Below are 17,346 nucleotides of genomic sequence, written 5' to 3'. Positions count from 1 at the left end.
CCCAAGTTTCAAAATGTGAATGATTGGGGTAGTACCATTTGTTCTTTTTCTATTTTAACAACCTCCCTTTTCTCTTATACCAGTCCTATATTAAAAGTATCAGATGGCCAAGCTGACAGTCGACCTTAGTAGGCCCTGAGAGCCAATATAAGCAGTCCAACCTTGGCCAAACTACAAAATTGTTTGATGTTTTGAGTTTGTTGCAGAAAGAGTTTTAGTACAGTTCATTTCAAGATTAAGCAACTAGTTTCAGTTCATTTCTGGACTAAGTAACTAGTAAGTAGTAACTAGCCTCAGGCGAATACAATAGTAGTGTATCCATATATAACTTGTTCACTTCTCAAGTTATTAGATTTGACTCAATTTATACAGAAAGCAATGGCCAACTGACCCATGTAATATCAGTGGAGGAGAAGAAAAACAATGCAAATAGAGGAAAGGCTATGTAATTTGATTCTGAGGTAATCACATGATACGGCAATTTCAGTACGAGTAAGAAAAGAAAACAAAAATTCCTCCTCCAATTCTGTTTGGTGTTACCAACCACTTTTGCTGTTGAGAGTAGTGGAAGTGAATTCTCAGAACAGAGAAATTTGATGCCTAGTGACATGTGAGGCGAATTGGAAGTCCTTTTTCTGGGGTAGGCATCATATCACCTGTGATCTTTTCCTTAGGAAACACCACTTCCCACTTGAACCTCTTGACCACATTGTGAACAAAAGTGAGTATTGCGAGCCTGGCATACTCTTTCCCTGGGCACATTCTTGGTCCTCCTCCAAATGGAACAAATGTGAATGGTGGGAATACGCTCAAGTCATTGTATCTTGAGGGGTCGAACTTTTCTGGGTTGGGGAAGAATTCTGGGTTCATGTTTGTTGTGCTAACAGTCCAGTATACCTGCAACAAAACATGACTTGGTTAGCTACTTAGTCTTAACCAGGGATGCTCCTTTTAAATCAAAAACTAAGATGATGGACAATGTTTATACCTTCCAGCCCTTGGGAATAGTGTAACCGGCATACTCAAAGTCGGTCAAAGCCTCTCTGAATGTTCCCTGAAGTGGTGGAGTGAATCTCATGACCTCATATATGACATTCCATGAGTACTTCATCTTATTCAAGTCTTCCCATTCCAAAAGTTGTCCTGGCTTCTTCGACTCTGCAACCTCCATTTGTTCTGTTTCCAACTCAAAAACTCAGTTAGCATAAAATTAGAAAGAGAAAACTTTGATGAACTGGGTTATGAAGTTGTGAGGTGAATTACCTGCTAAGACCTTGGCATAGATGTCAGGCCTTTCTCCCACATACTTCATGAAGAAAGTCATAGCAGTAGCCACCGTGCTGTACCCTGCAGTCAACAGACCCATCATCTTATCAGCAATCTCAGCCTCAGGCATGTGTTGCCCAGATGGATCACTTGCCACAATCATATGTGTCAAAATATCCATCATTGGTGCTCCTGATGCCATTGCAGCTTTCTTCTCCTGGATCACAGCCTTCAACTCCTTCCTGATTGCATCAGCTGCTTTTGTTGCTTTGTAGAAAATGGTTCCTGGGAAGTTCACAATGAGTGAGTGCATCCCCACAGTCACATCATCAAAGTTCTCCACCAGCCTAGCAATCCTCTCCGGCTCATCAATCCCCAAGAAGAATCTGCAGGCAAGACTGAGAGTCAAAGTCTTGGCCAGAGGGTAGGCCAAGACCTGGTTCTTGCCTTCCCAGTAGACCTTCATCTGTTCTTGGGTGATTGAGTCCATTTTCCCCAAGTACCTCATCAATGCTTCCGGCTTGAGGAACCCCGGTGACCTAAGTACTTTCGCCTCTTCGTCGCGAGCAGGCTGCTTTGGAGGAACAGCAGCAGTAGCCTTGTATGACCTGAACATCATCTGCATGGAGTGTGGTCGGAATGCAGTGAAGTACTTCTGTTCATTGCTGAAGAGAAACTTGTGACCATTTGGTCCACAAATGACAGCGGTTTTCTCCCCAAGGATCTTAGTCTTGAAGATGTCAGGGGAGTACCTCTTCATCCTCTTGAACACAAAGTTTTCCGGCTTGCCAAAAAGAAACTCGAGAGTCTCTCCAACAATAGGCCACCCCATGCTGCCTGGTGGGAGGTTCTTGCCATCTTCGGATTTGAATGCAAATAGAGCAAAGGCGAAAAGAGCAGCGCCTAAAGATAGAACGAGGTATAGGGTCTCCATGGTTGGTGCTGATATGATCGAGAATTCAAGATTGAATTTCTAGCTGAAACTGAGAAATGCAGTGATGATTAGCCAGCTTCGAAACTGGGGTTTATAAAGGGTTAAATTCCAGATGGTAGCACGCCAATATTTAAAGTCGTCATTGTTGAATTTCAGGAGTGGAAATAGTTTTTTTTTTCTAACAACAAGTTGCAGATACTTTGACTTGACGGCTTGGAATTTTACAGATGTGTTATAATAGTTATTGTAATTTATGGATCAACGACGGCGGAAATATACATAATTTTCTTAATAATTTCGCCGAAGTTTTTATTTTTTTTATTTGAATATATCTGTTACGTACTAAATATATTTTGATTATGAAAATTTATATATCGTCACGTGTCATGTCAATTTTAAATAAAATATAAAATTACTGATTAGGTCAATCGAACATCTAATTCATCTTTTTGTAAGCACAAAGTTATATCTGTACTACATCAACTTATTGTTATATATGATTTTTTTTATTATATATTGCATTTCATGTCTCAACATTCACCTAAAATTAAAATAAAACCGAACTAGTTGTTGAGGGGAATTGAACCCCTTTGGTCCAGGAGGAAGCAATGATAAACTTTACTCTTATGGGGGAAATTCAACATGTCTTATCCATCATATTTATTATCTAATGAGATGCAATCAAGTGAAAACATATGAACACAATCTGATGCACAATCTTCACATAGCTATGGTTAGGTCAAAGTTAAGAAATGTTTGATCCGAACGAGAACTACTAGTATGACAACCCACAGTCAATCACTCACGACCCATACAGTTGACATATAAGTCAGTATATACAAAATTATAAAAGGACGATATCATTTAATAACTATTTTTACAATATACTCAGGTTTTACTCAAAGACATGATGAAGATAGTGAAAATTTTGTACTTCATAGATCTTTTATGTGGTTCTAAATGTATCATATGTAAATAAGACGTGATGACCTACCCTCTATTTGAGTAAATATATACATATATTATGTAAATTTTTAATAATGTTTGACGATTATTTCAACTTAAGTTACTATAACTCACTATAAATTAATAGTTATATTATAATTTTTTATGACATATAATAGATAATTGATCAAATAAACATTTTTCAAAATTTCATTCAAAATTTCTATATTTTTATATAAAATGTTATCCATTTACTTAATTATTTTTAAATTGAATCTAATTTTCAATTCGCCGAAATTTTAGTTCTTACACCTTAGAGATGAGGACCTACTTTAACAATCGATTATGCCTAGGCTTGTCTTCATCTTATTCAAAGGCATGTGATTCTCCTCACCAACCAGTCAAGAGTCACTGCTGGTCATTAGTTCAATGAAAATGTCTGTGGGCTCTTCTCCAAACATGTACTGCCAAATTGTTCCGTCTTTTTGTAGTGGTAAACTCAGCATCACGATGTTACCAACAAACTGAAAGATTAACAGTTTAACACCATGATCGTCATTACTTAGTTGTGCCAAATTATGGAATCTACCGGCACAGGACATAAAACATGAACTAATTACTTGTTATAAAATGAAGCAGGAAGAAGCTTGCTTGCTTGATTGAGAGAGTAGGACTATTATGAGAGAATTTACTTGCTAGAAAATAAAAAATAAGAAGAAAGAATATATGAGAGGAAATGTGATGTGTTGTTTTACTCTTCATTGGCCCTTTTATATAGGGATGCAAGACTTGGTGACCACTCTAATTACTTGGTGGCACTTACAATTGATTGATGATCACTCACAACTTGGTAAATGCACACAAGTTAACTTGTCTGGTACTCATAAAATCATTGGTGTAACTTTGTGAAATTGTCTGAACCTATTATGTGAATAGCCATACTATAATTACCAGGGGTGGGCATAAAAACCGAAAATTCCGATCTCGTCCCGATTCCGTCCCGAAATTCATAGGGACGGAACGGGACGGAGATCTAAAAATATCCGTCCCGTCCCGCTCCCGTCTCGTTTCATAATAGTGGGACGGGACGTGAGACGAATAATTTATATCTCGTTTCGTCCCGTCCCGTCCCACCTTTAATAAAAACTTAAAAATTCTTATATATTTATATCAAAATAAAACTAATTATGTTTTTAATAACTCTAAAATTATATCAACTCAAATATTAATGGTAAATTATAATATTTTGAACATAATATGCATTTTTTTTGTTAAAATTTCATTATTAAATGTTACTTTGTTAATGAAAAAGTAAAAATATATGTTTTTATTTAATTTCATAGGAAGGTGGAATTTGTCCCGTCCCGTCCCGTCCCGATCCCGTCCCGTCCCAACCGGGATTAATCCCGAGTGAGATGCATTCTTAAAATCCCTCGTCCCGTCCCGATCCCGTCCCGATTCAAATGAGTGAGACGGGACGTAGGATGAGCCCCGTCCCGTCCCATCCCGTCCCGTGCCCACCCCTAATAATTACATTTACAACATTACTCATTTTCTTCAGCACTTTTACAATATTGGTATACCTCATACTCATGTTTTCCCATACCGAGGCATAGGGATATCGAAGTTCAGGCCAATCAATAGTTCTAGATAGCTAGAGCTGACCCAACCTCTTTGAGGTATATAACAAAAAAGTATGGCTACTAATTAACGTCATGTGTCACTCAGACGAAGAACTTGGGTACCAAGATTTATAGATTTCCTGTAGCATTTGTATAAACATCAGCTTTCACCATGCATTTGGTTGATTGGTTCACTTTGGTTGTTGCCATGAAATCTCCGCTTTGATCGAGGAACTAGATCCCCGATGCCATAGACTTCCAGTTTCAGTCAAGCAGACATATTGGAACCTCAATTGCATGAGCTTTACGCATCAAACGAATGAACGATCCGTCCATTGACTGGAGATCAATAACGATATAACACTTCACACTCTTCCGTTCACTTTTAATTTCCAATCTTCTTGCGTTTCAATTCTAAAAAAAACATTTGCATATAATGGTATGTGCGTACTTGTATTCTTGCTAAAATTTTCAAGCATGGATCGGATTTGGTAGTTTCTATACAGTAAATTCTTTATAACATTATGGACCTAACATTATTACCATATATATGAGATCTACTGTACGTACTTAGTCCGAAGCTTTGAACCATGAAATTATTTAGCATGTGTTAAACATGAATCATGAACACATTTTAAATCTGTTATAATGCATGGGGAGCTTGCTATAAAACAAACTACAGGTGCGTACATTTATCAAACAAAATAAAGAAAACAAAAGCATTGTTACCCAAATACCCAGGTCACTATAGCAACCAAATCCATCTCTTTTTCTACATGCAATTACGTAATTTATACTTTATCTCGTGTTGTTTTCTTTGCAATGATGAAGCGGACAGTTATATACATGTCCCACTAGCATGTTGCATTCTGTGTGCAAAAGTTTCAAGCTTATTAAACCAGAAATTAGCTAGCTAGTTAAGTTGTCGAGAAAAGAAATTAATTAGCCTCGCTATGATTGATGATTCAGTGCATGAGATTCATATTTATACGGTCAAACTTTGCAACCTTAATATTTTAGTAATTTTAATTTCATTTTCTCTATTCATGTGGACGGTAGAAGCTACGTCGTATATAAATAAACGTATTGATAAACATAAACGTCTTGGACTGAGAGCTTAATTTTAACTTCCATTTTCTCTCGTGTCAATCTTTTTTTTTATAACAATTCATCATCATGAAATTTGAAGACTAGTTCTTTCATCTTGTGTATATGCCTATGTGGAGTGATTCTAGTTTGTACCACGGTATTCATATACCGAAGTTAAATTTACATGTGTCGACGTCTGACAGGTTGATGGTAGTTTGGTAATTACGAAACGTAATACTTGTTCATTCGTAGAACGTATGGTAAGTCTAGTGTATATGATATGAGATACAAGGTTAAAATTTGTTTACTGCAACCGTCATGTGCACTGCACCTATGCTATTAGATGGAATTGAGATTCATATCGACTTTAAATGAAAGAACTAGGGTTTATTGGGGAATTGCAGGTGATGCTTACTTAATTCGCTTCTCTGATATTTTGGCTTTCAATTTATATGCTCTGGTTTTCATATATAAATAATATAATATAGAGTTTTGGGTAGGAGCTAAAGTCAGTATGGAACGAGAGAGGATCTATGTGGTGTTGGATTATAGAGATGAGCTCGGAAAGAAATTTAACTATTTAAGTGTACTAGTCCAGGAGGGAGAATCAAAGATGTGAAGCTTTGTGTTTTTTGGCCATGGTTATGTGCTCTACACGGACTTAGATGTCAACTGTAGAGAATGATTCAACTCTACACGACCATAATTCAGAAGAGGTGCAGATCTGAGGGAGAATTGGAGAAGAATGTGAAAACCCCAGAAGAGAAAGAAGAAAGAAGAAATCAGTGATGTTGGCGATGATCGAGGATGACTAGAATCACTACATGATGCTGATTTAAAAATGGAATCTATGGTACTCACAATTGAGTAAGGATGATTAGATGATGAATCTGGTGTTAATTTGATGAAGAACGAAGAAAAAGAAGAGACTAGAGATAAGGAGGCCGTTAATTTGATCACTTTCTGTTTTTGTTCTATCGGAAGAAACAATTGAATAAATATATTGTTTGCATTATATGTAACAAAAGCATGAGTTGGCCTGGGGGTTTGTTATCAAACTTGCACGTTAGAGGTTCAGAGTGTACTACGATCATCTATCTAAGTCATATTGCTCTCATTTGTGAACCCTAAATGAAGAACGGGTCTCGTGCTCCGGCGGTCGAGAGGAATTGAAAGGTTGTGTTGGTGCTACTCTGGGCACTGTGCTACATATTGAAAAGCCAAAGGTCATCATCCTACAACGCCATTGGTGAAGACTCTTACATTGATCTCAATATTCTCAACCCAAAATTTGGAAGACTAGATCTTTTGGTTTCACACAAGAAAGTTAAGCTCTAAGCTGATTCAGATTACTAGCTCGTAGCATTGGGACATGTAGGCCGCTTTTGGTTTGGACTCGTCCCATGTCCTCTGGAACAGCATGCGAATCTTACCATCTTGACAGTTCAACCTTTATATTTTTATATTTCATTCAAGAATTTTTAAAAGAACTATATTTTCCTGTAAGAAATTCACTCAACTATGAAAAATGATATAAAAGACAGAAAATTTCTGCAGGTAGAACCATAGATGGTGTATATATGATGATATATATATTCCAATAATTAAGTGCATACAACCTACAGCTGACTTTAACAGATGAAACTAGAATAATTTGGACAGGAATATCAAAGGACTACAGGATACAATCTGAATTTATAAGATAGGGATGAGGTGGCTATTCATAAAGTGCCAATAATCCCCAGCTGAGCTAACACGGAAATGAAGCAAAGAGTCGGCAGAAAACCACTGAAAAGCAATTATTAATACTAAAACCAACCAGATAAGTTTTATAAAAGCGCTCACCGAGAGGCAGCTAAAATGGAAAATGAAGCTCGGTATGGCTGCAAATTGATAGTTCTCACATGAAAGGAAAAACTTTATGTCCGAGTTACCCTGCCCTGAATTCTCTAGAGCACTGCTGACAGAGGGAAGGAAGTTTTGTATGAAACCAGCTGAAACTTGAAATTTTAGCATCATGGCTTATGAAGCTTAAAGCCGAACACTCTCGGAACATAGCTCTGTGATGGCTTCTGTGGCTTCAGGTGCCCGTATGACATCAGGAACAGGTGAGGAAATGTACTTCCGAAATAGGCTCCATCAATGTCTAATAGAGTTAAGTAGTTCAGGAATTAATGCTTGCAAAACTAGTGAGCATTTTGATGGACCCCGAAAACGAGTCAAAGCCAATGATGTTATAATCATAAAGCACATGTCATGGTATAAGCAAGGCATGATACTACCAAAGTATGCATCAAGTTTCACGCTCTTAACAAAATCATAAAATCAAATGCATATAAAAATATTAAAAAAATAACTACATAAATCTTAGAAAGACAATTTTATCAAAGAAAGAAAAAAACTGATAAAGCTTGCCAATAGAATGAAACCAAGCTTTTATATTAGCCAGAAAAGTATCAAGTCTTTTTAAAGTCACCAAGCTTTTACTAATTTCTTGTATAATTGTACCACCAGATAGAAAAGTAATAATATTAATATTTGTCTTTTTTACGGTCCCTCTGTGATAGGGAGAGAGTATTTGGAATCACAATTTATTGATTTTTTTTATAATTTATTTTATTTATTTTCTCTGCACAAGTGGTGCATTTTTGGACGCCACGTGTCATATCTGTTTTATTTTAATTTGTTAAATGATTTCGAAACTTAAAATGACTTTAAAATTTATATAACTAGAGCCTTTTGATTTTTTTTGTCCTTATTTGGTAATATTATGTGGTTGTGAACATGTAAGCCTCATTCGGCCATCAGCCCCCGGTATTAGGTTGACCGGCCACACATCCTCATCCGGTAATATTATGTAGTTGTGAACATGTAAGTCTTATTCGGCCATCGCCCCCGGTAATAGGTCTACCCATAGGTCATATTATAAGTGTTTTAAGTTAACCAGACAAACCGATGGTCAAACAAGCCCAAAATTCGATAATTTTTTTTACCATACGCATAATTATATGTAACGATCGCATTACGTGATGTCAATTGAACACGAGACGTTTCTTTTATATAGTTGCTTTATAATGTTACAAGTGTAACTCTAGTGTATATATTAATGCCCACTTCGGTGATCCACAAGCTAAGTAATGAATATGGTCGATCGACACTATTTGATGTGATTTCTATATTTATCATGATACACTGACAGAATTTTGTCAATTTAAACCTCGTTTGACCGTTAATTCATGAGTCAACAGAAAAACACACGTTTCTACTAAACATAAACCCTTTGAACGGTGCATTCCCATATTATTTTTTTCTTCGATTTGACCGCACATTCTCATTCAGTAATATTACGTGGTTGTGAACATATAAGCCATATTTGGTCATCGACCCCCGGTGATAGGTCTACCCATAGAGCATATTAATAGTGTTTTCCGTTGATCAGACAAACTGACAGTCAAACGAGATGTGAATTGGATGAATTTGTTAAGTATCCCTAAATATAAGTTCCGATTACATTAGCTGATATCGATTCATCTCGAGAAGTTTCATTCATATAGTCGCTTCATAATGAGATAGTTTTATTTTAATCTAAGTATAAAAGTTATGATACATTAGTGGACACTTCGATAATCAACAACTGCAGTTTGGAACGATAGACACTAGCCGATGAGATCGGTATATATATTTAGAGATATTAGAAAATTTTCTTCCATTTTGGACGGGAAGATAAAATCTTCTGTCCCCAATTTACCTGTCTCCCACATACATATTGACACCTGTCATTCCATGTCATCACACTTAACGGAGTTAAGTCATTACAGAGATTCAAGAGTAGAATATGAAATGAGTATTTTTTTTAATTAAAATTGAAGAAGTAATTCCTGTTGGTCCTTTAGAATTCTGGATACCGGCTTGTAGTAAGAAAGATTTGTTTCCCTACAATGATATTGTTCGGTGATTATCAGTTTTTGGGGAGAATGTATGATACCTTTTGTAAACACCGATTGTTGAAAGACATGTTAATTTCTTTGCAGAACAATATGACTTTGATGGTGAAGGCGCTATGTTTTATTCTTAAATATTAATCAGTTTGGGGAGGATTCATGATGCCAATATATATGAATTGTTGCTTTCAACATAAATGAAAGCTGTTGATATCAAAACTCATACAAGGAATTAGGAAGTACCCAGAAAAATTAAACCCAGATCATATGATTCATATCCTCTACTTTCTCAATTGGAGGAACCCATATCAAATCCCGAGGAAGAAGAAGATCAAAATTGATGTATTTTATTACGTTTTGGGGTGAAACATATTAGATTCATGGTCAGGAAAGGGTTTTTAAATGGGTGCTCAATGACACTAATTGGATTTGCCATTGGGAACTTGGAAAAATGATTTGGATTGGATGAATTATTGCTGGTTCGAATAAGAGTGTAGGGCTTTGTAAATAAGAATAGCAGTACGGCAGTACTGGGGAAAGAAGATAATGAGATGATGAGGTCGATCTGGGTTTCTTGAATTTAACTGTCAAGAGGCTGTTGAAAGTAATGATATGGCAGGACAGGTGTCAATACGTATGTGCCAGACAGGTAGAGGGACAGAGAATTAGGGACAGAAGATTTTCTTCCGTCCAAAATAATCCTGTCTTTCTTAACAGTGGTCATCGAATCAGATATCGCCACGTCTGCAAACTTTTAAGATATAGGTCTACCTGGGTTGAATAAAGCCGAACTCGCAAACGAATATATAAACAGAAGAAACTGTGTACTAAAGACAACCTTAGCACACTTAATGCTCTGCATCGAGTTAGAAAATGACTTGGCCTTATATTATCCGTTCATATATGTGGTTATGAGCTAGCTTGATATGAACTGGAAGCTTGTTAGGATAAGCATATTAACGTCTTTCTGATATATGATCTTCAAAAAAAGAAACACAAAAACAAAAGTGGGCACATCGATCCCTTGCGAGCTAAACGTCCAGGCCAGATGATGAACAACTTCTTTTAACATTGTTGATCATCTGGTAATAGAATACGAGTTCGAATGTGATCTATCAGAGGCCTCACTGATAAACGATACGTTTTTAATTTGAATTGAAAGACTATATATACTTAGGACAATATGATACTGATATATAAATGAGGGCGTTCCATATATAGCGCAATGCTTAGTGTAAAATGTTCCCACTAAAAATGTTGTAATATATAATGCCAGGTCAAACAAGCAAACGTCAAAAAGTGTGGACATTTGATACTTAACAATGCTACTTAGAGCTTCTCTTTTATATATGTAGCCATCCATGCACGCACATGTTTCGTGTCTGGCCATCTTGGATCATCAGTTCGAGCAGATGAGTAAGGCCCTTGCTGGGATTGCTTTCAGTAGTGTTCACACAATGCTAAACTAATTAGCTAGCATAGTAACGCGCAAGTATGTATATATAGACCGGGTATAAGATATATATTCCACCAACATAAAATGCAACTGTAATAGATCCGATCCGGATCAATTAAAAAGTTAACAAATTAGATTAAGCCTCGACCATGATATAATTTATGTTCCCCGAAATTAACATGTGCAGCTAGCTGCTGTTTGATTAATATTGCATGTCCTATAATCCACAGCTTGTAAATTGCACGTTCTGTTTGATTAATATAACGTATATTACCTACCTTGGTATGCAAAATCCCTTTATTTTAGGACAAAAAGGAATTTTCGCTATAGAATTAAAGATATTAATCATATCCTTGTTCCCACATTTGAATTTACATCAAGGATGGTTCATTGGTTCATGAAGTTCTTGGTGCTTAATTGCCCAAGTGAACCTGCAATCACGCCATCAGTTCCAGTGTCCCACTTAAACAATTTAAAGTAAAATTTCGTGAGCTGGCTTTGTTTGCTTACGCAAATTAAGCAAGTTCTCTGTTATAATTAGGCTTGAGATGAAGGAGATTAAGGATCGAAGAACATGATTAAGTGACTCACATGTGCAAACTCATTGTTAACTTTGGACGACGTACAGCTCCAACTTTCAGTGAGCAGCTAGCTAGAACGTACATGCAATCCGCGCACTCGATTAAGATCAGTTTAACACGCTCGGACACGCGAACTCAATTTGGACACGGTCCGGGCACGCGAGTGTCCGAATTGGACACGCACCGACTCATAATAAAAGTGAAAGTGTTATGGTGAGAATTGAACCTTGGTCATCCAAGGCACCCAACAACTCCTCAACCATTCCAACAGATTCAGTTTTTGTTATATTTATGCACACTTTAATATATATAAGGAGAGAAACTCATGATAAAAATAAGAATGCTTGTGGTGGATTCGAATCTTGGTCATCCAAAGGATCCAACAAATCCTCAACTATTCCAACAGATTCAGTTTTTATTATATTTATGCACACTTTAATATATATACACCTAAATACTTTCAAATTTTTAAATTAAATTTTTAATAAATATATATATATATATATTAAAATAATTTTAATTGACGTGTCCATCACGTGTCTGTGTCCAAAAAAATTTCTATAAGCCGTGTCTACGTATCGAATTGTGTCCAATACGGACACTCGTATCCGTGTCAGTGCTACATAGGTTATAAACGTGCAGACTGATTCATCAGAGGCATGAAACCAAATTAATATAGCCATATAGGAAATTTATTAGTAGATCTTGATTCTATAGTTTTTTTAATGATATTGATTCAATAGAGGTTGATCGATCACTTTAAACTACTCTTTCATTTATATGAATCTCACATTGAATGACAGCTATATTGTTTTGAAATTAAACGACATGTTAGATCATTTCAATCTCTTCTGAGTGAACAATAATCATGATAAGGAGAGAAAAGGTACAATGGATGGATTGGATACCATACTAATTTGGTTCCTGCTAACTGGTTTAGTAATTTAGCAAACTAGGCAACCGGTTCTACACTTGAAATTTTAGACTGACCAAAAGTCATAGCTAGAGTATGTGACGAGGAAATTAATGTGTTGGGGCCAATCACCCAAGACGAACGAAATTTTAGACTGACCAAAAGTCACAGCTACAATTGAACAACTACCCTAATTGACCAAGACCAACGTACAACACCCGCATGAGTTAATACTTACTACGTACTACAATGAACTGAGCTTTAAATTTGATCACTTTTGAACTTGGCCTAAGAGCATCTCTCACCATAAGACAAAATTGGTAAGATATAAATGATATATGGCTTACCACTTTAACATATTCTTTGATATCTTTTTTGCCTTTTGTTTTTAAGTTCTCACCATAAGGTATAAATGATAAGGTATATATAGGGTTTTTGGATGACAACGGCTATTATTTGAATCCTGATTGAAAAAACGACTACTATTTTTTTGTCAACATCTACATCGGACAGTTAACGAACATTTTTGAAAATTCTATATAAACACATATTCATCACATCATTTTTTGTGGAGTCCTTCATTATGGAGGAAATGGTGGCTCTGGAACACATGGTTCGCAAGGAGTCTAACGATTCGGCGATAACGGTGGAACCAGAACATATAGTAGATATGGACGGATGCCAGAACATGCAAGAGGTGATGATGATCTTCAAGAGTACTAAATTGGGTGATTAGTTACTTCTTTTAATATTTATATATTATTTAGTTATTTTACTTTTATACATCAATGTGTATGGTACTTTTTTCGAGCTCATAGGTCATCCCCGAGAAGGTTTTGAAGAGGCAGTTAATCATTGTTTATAAATCATAAGTAATTATTATGCATTAAAATAATTTAACTCGATCATATTCAATATTGGGCTCATATGAAAGAGTTCACTGCGAGGTTCGTGATGGTACAATAGTTATTTGTAAAAAATAAAAATAAGCATGGTATTTATGGAGAAAATTATTATGTAACTAAAATTAAAATGGATATAATTGAAATATTAGAAAAAGTATTAGGATAGATTAGGAAGAAAATGAAAAAATAATAAAAAAACATAACTCATTTACCTTACAGAATGGAATGTCATATATAGCATTTCAGTGATTTCATAAGAGAAATTTTTTTTTTGGGAAATGGGGAATACCTTATGATGGGAGGTAGTGGTAAGATATATAGATGGTTTTAGCTTATAGTGGGAGATGATCTAATTAAGGGTTTTGGTAATCAACTAATCAAGTTAGTTACCATATTTATTTGGACATGATGCACTGCTGGTAACTAACGACATGCCTTTGCTGCGCTCTTCAGAAAAATTCTTTCGAGTAAGAAAAAAAGTTGCTTGGATTTCTAGTATCCTGATTCAGGAATCTAGTAATCGAGACGAGGAACAAACTATTTGACACAAGTACTTTAATAGGAATAATAGATGAGTATGTTCGAAATTCTGGGTACTAAATCATAATTATCCATAGCGACCAGTAAAAAGTTGGTAAGTTTGGCACCAAAAAAAAATACAGGTTTGAAGTAGTCGACAGACCATTTCAATATATATGGATGATTTGATGACGTTTTTGGTTGGTGAAATCGAAGAGGTACAAGACCACTCTTGGCATCTATACGTACACACTACACTGCCAAAGCAACGCATAATTTGTCAGCATACATAAGTTAATTTAACTATAACAAATTGCAAAAATTCGAAAATTATGTTGCAGACTGCAGTCGGAATCAACAAGATTCCAACTACAAGCCATTCATTGGTATCTCTACGTTTATATATAAACGGAGCTAGTGTAGTCAGTAGTCTTGTGTTTGTAAACATCGATTGATCGGGACGTATACTGTTTCTCGTCTATTTATATATCTACTGTAGATGTCTTCAAATCATTGGGTGTATATTGTTCTCTAACGTGAATATGATCATTTCCTATATACGTATAAGAGAAATGATCATATTGTAGGCGTACTGTAGACTGTAGAGTACTGACTAATGACCATAATTGAGGTGATTTAATCTGTATAATGAGTATAAGGTTTATGTAATGCCATGATGTTTCGAAAATACTAAAATAGTGAGTCTGGTCCATGTTGTCCATCTGATTATTGATATTCAACAAGGCAGAATGCAGACTCAAAATAGTGAAAATATACTAAGCAGGCAGAAGAATATTCAACATTGACGACTTTTTTGGCCTTTATAAACCCTCTTAAAGCTCCATAGACACCACTGCTTCCTAACTTCATTCAGTCTCAGCCAACCATTAAGCTCCGAGTTCCAACCATGGAGACCCTTTACCTTGTTCTCTCTTTGGGTGCTGCTCTTTTCGCCTTCGCTCTATTTGCGTTCAAATCCGAAGATGGCAAGAACCTCCCACCAGGCAGCATGGGGTGGCCTATTGTGGGAGAGACTCTCGAGTTTCTTTTTGGCAAGCCGGAAAACTTTGTGTTCAAGAGGATGAAGAGGTACTCCCCTGAGATCTTCAAGACTAAGATCCTTGGGGAGAAAACCGCTGTCATTTGTGGACCAAATGGTCACAAGTTTCTCTTCAGCAACGAACAGAAGTACTTCACTGCATTCCGACCACACTCCATGCAGAAGATGTTCAGGTCATACAAGGCTACTGCTGTTGTTCCTCCAAAGCAGCCTGCTCGGGACGAAGAGGCGAAAGTACTTAGGTCACCGGGGTTCCTCAAGCCGGAAGCATTGATGAGGTACTTGGGGAAAATGGACTCAATCACCCAAGAACAGATGAAGGTCTACTGGGAAGGCAAGAACCAGGTCTTGGCCTACCCTCTGGCCAAGACTTTGACTCTTAGTCTTGCCTGCAGATTCTTCTTGGGGATTGATGAGCCGGAGAGGATTGCTAGGCTGGTGGAGAACTTTGATGATGTGACTGTGGGGATGCACTCACTCATTGTGAACTTCCCAGGAACCATTTTCTACAAAGCAACAAAAGCAGCTGATGCAATCAGGAAGGAGTTGAAGGCTGTGATCCAGGAGAAGAAGGCTGCAATGGCATCAGGAGCACCAATGATGGATATTTTGACACATATGATTGTGGCAAGTGATCCATCTGGGCAACACATGCCTGAGGCTGAGATTGCTGATAAGATGATGGGTCTGTTGACTGCAGGGTACAGTACTGTGGCTACTGCTATGACTTTCTTCATGAAGTATGTGGGAGAAAGGCCTGACATCTATGCCAAGGTCCTAGCAGGTAATTCACCTCACAACTTCATAACCCAGTTCATCAAAGTTTTCTCTTTCTAATTTTATGCTAACTGAGTTTTTGTGTTGGAAACAGAACAAATGGAGGTTGCAGAGTCGAAGAAGCCAGGACAACTTTTGGAATGGGAAGACTTGAATAAGATGAAGTACTCATGGAATGTCATATATGAGGTCATGAGATTCACTCCACCACTTCAGGGAACATTCAGAGAGGCTTTGACCGACTTTGAGTATGCCGGTTACACTATTCCCAAGGGCTGGAAGGTATAAACCTTGTCCATCATCTTAGTTTTTGATTTAAAAGGAGCATCCCTGGTTAAGACTTAGTAGCTAACCAAGTCTTGTTTTGTTGCAGGTATACTGGACTGTTAGCACAACAAACATGAACCCAGAATTCTTCCCCAACCCAGAAAAGTTCGACCCCTCAAGATACAATGACTTGAGCGTATTCCCACCATTCACATTTGTTCCATTTGGAGGAGGACCAAGAATGTGCCCAGGAAAAGAGTATGCCAGGCTTGCAATACTCACTTTTGTTCACAATGTGGTCAAGAGGTTCAAGTGGGAAGTGGTGTTTCCTAAGGAAAAGATCACAGGTGATATGATGCCTACCCCAGAAAAAGGACTTCCAATTCGCCTGACTAGCCACTAAGCATGATCAGGGACTCTTGTGAAGTTTTCTGGATGGTGAAACTGCAATACCATAGTGAGATTAGATGGTCCTTTTCCATTTGTAATTTTTTTCCTGCTTTTCTGAAATTACAAGAGAAAATAAATATTGATTTTCATACACATTTCTGGTATATCTGTTACTTGGGCATCAGTCACTTTGTGCAACCTTTCTGCAGAACATGATTAATAAGTAATACACGTAACATGTGCTGTTATAACTTGGAAAGTTAAGGAGTAAAAAGCTACTTCTTCATATCTCCATGTTCTGCTACAATTGCCAAAGCTACATTCTTTGCTTTTGAGAATTAAGAAAAAAAATTTATATCAAAGAAGAAAAACTATTTATTAAATTAAGGATCTGCAGAACAGCACTAGCTCCTAAACTAATACTCCCGAACCTACTTCATATGTATTCAAATTTAAAATAGGAGTCCCACACAAGTTATCTGATTGCTTACGGTAGCTGCCATGCTTGGCCTGCTAAAGTTGACATCCCCAACTTAAGTGTCGTCACAACTATGTTCTTTGTCCAACTTTAATGGTAAGAACATTTCCAGTGGTTCTGGACTAATGCAGAGTTTCAGTAGTTTGGTGGTAAGAAACTAGACACAGAACAATCAGTGGTTCTGGACTAATGCAGAGTTTCAG

General features: G+C 36.8%; 3 protein-coding genes across 4 annotated transcripts in view; 1 reads left to right on the top strand and 2 right to left on the bottom strand.

Moving 5' to 3' along the window:
- LOC126786688 (alpha-glucosidase-like) overlaps positions 1-17,346 on the bottom strand; it is a 109,533-nt gene that overhangs the window by 21,769 nt on the left and 70,418 nt on the right. The gene's annotated exons all lie outside the window — the stretch shown is intronic.
- LOC126786691 (beta-amyrin 28-monooxygenase-like) lies at positions 431-2,298 on the bottom strand. Its single transcript, XM_050512591.1, has 3 exons — positions 1,264-2,298; positions 989-1,176; positions 431-897 (listed from the first exon to the last, which is right to left on the bottom strand). Exons 1-3 carry the CDS (start codon positions 2,198-2,200, stop codon positions 601-603), a joined length of 1,422 nt encoding a protein of 473 aa, XP_050368548.1. The 5' UTR covers positions 2,201-2,298; the 3' UTR covers positions 431-600.
- On the top strand, positions 15,028-16,829 carry LOC126786692 (beta-amyrin 28-monooxygenase-like). Its single transcript, XM_050512592.1, has 3 exons — positions 15,028-16,015; positions 16,103-16,290; positions 16,382-16,829. Exons 1-3 carry the CDS (start codon positions 15,079-15,081, stop codon positions 16,676-16,678), a joined length of 1,422 nt encoding a protein of 473 aa, XP_050368549.1. The 5' UTR covers positions 15,028-15,078; the 3' UTR covers positions 16,679-16,829.

Source organism: Argentina anserina, chromosome 3, assembly GCF_933775445.1.
Source record: "Argentina anserina chromosome 3, drPotAnse1.1, whole genome shotgun sequence".
NCBI classification, from domain to species: Eukaryota; Viridiplantae; Streptophyta; class Magnoliopsida; order Rosales; family Rosaceae; genus Argentina; species Argentina anserina.
The sequence above is the reverse complement of the archived record's forward strand: the minus strand, read 5'-3'. Positions and strand labels throughout refer to the sequence as shown.

Bases quoted from the DNA above. Each gene is read 5' to 3' on its own strand.
- LOC126786691 (XM_050512591.1), bottom strand. From the start codon at position 2,200: ATGGAGACCCTATACCTCGTTCTATCTTTAGGCGCTGCTCTTTTCGCC. The intron at 1,177-1,263 runs GTAATTCACCTC...AGTTGGAAACAG, and splicing joins CTATGCCAAGGTCTTAGCAG to AACAAATGGAGGTTGCAGAG. The intron at 898-988 runs GTATAAACATTG...GTTTTGTTGCAG, and splicing joins CTATTCCCAAGGGCTGGAAG to GTATACTGGACTGTTAGCAC.
- LOC126786692 (XM_050512592.1), top strand. From the start codon at position 15,079: ATGGAGACCCTTTACCTTGTTCTCTCTTTGGGTGCTGCTCTTTTCGCC. The intron at 16,016-16,102 runs GTAATTCACCTC...TGTTGGAAACAG, and splicing joins CTATGCCAAGGTCCTAGCAG to AACAAATGGAGGTTGCAGAG. The intron at 16,291-16,381 runs GTATAAACCTTG...GTTTTGTTGCAG, and splicing joins CTATTCCCAAGGGCTGGAAG to GTATACTGGACTGTTAGCAC.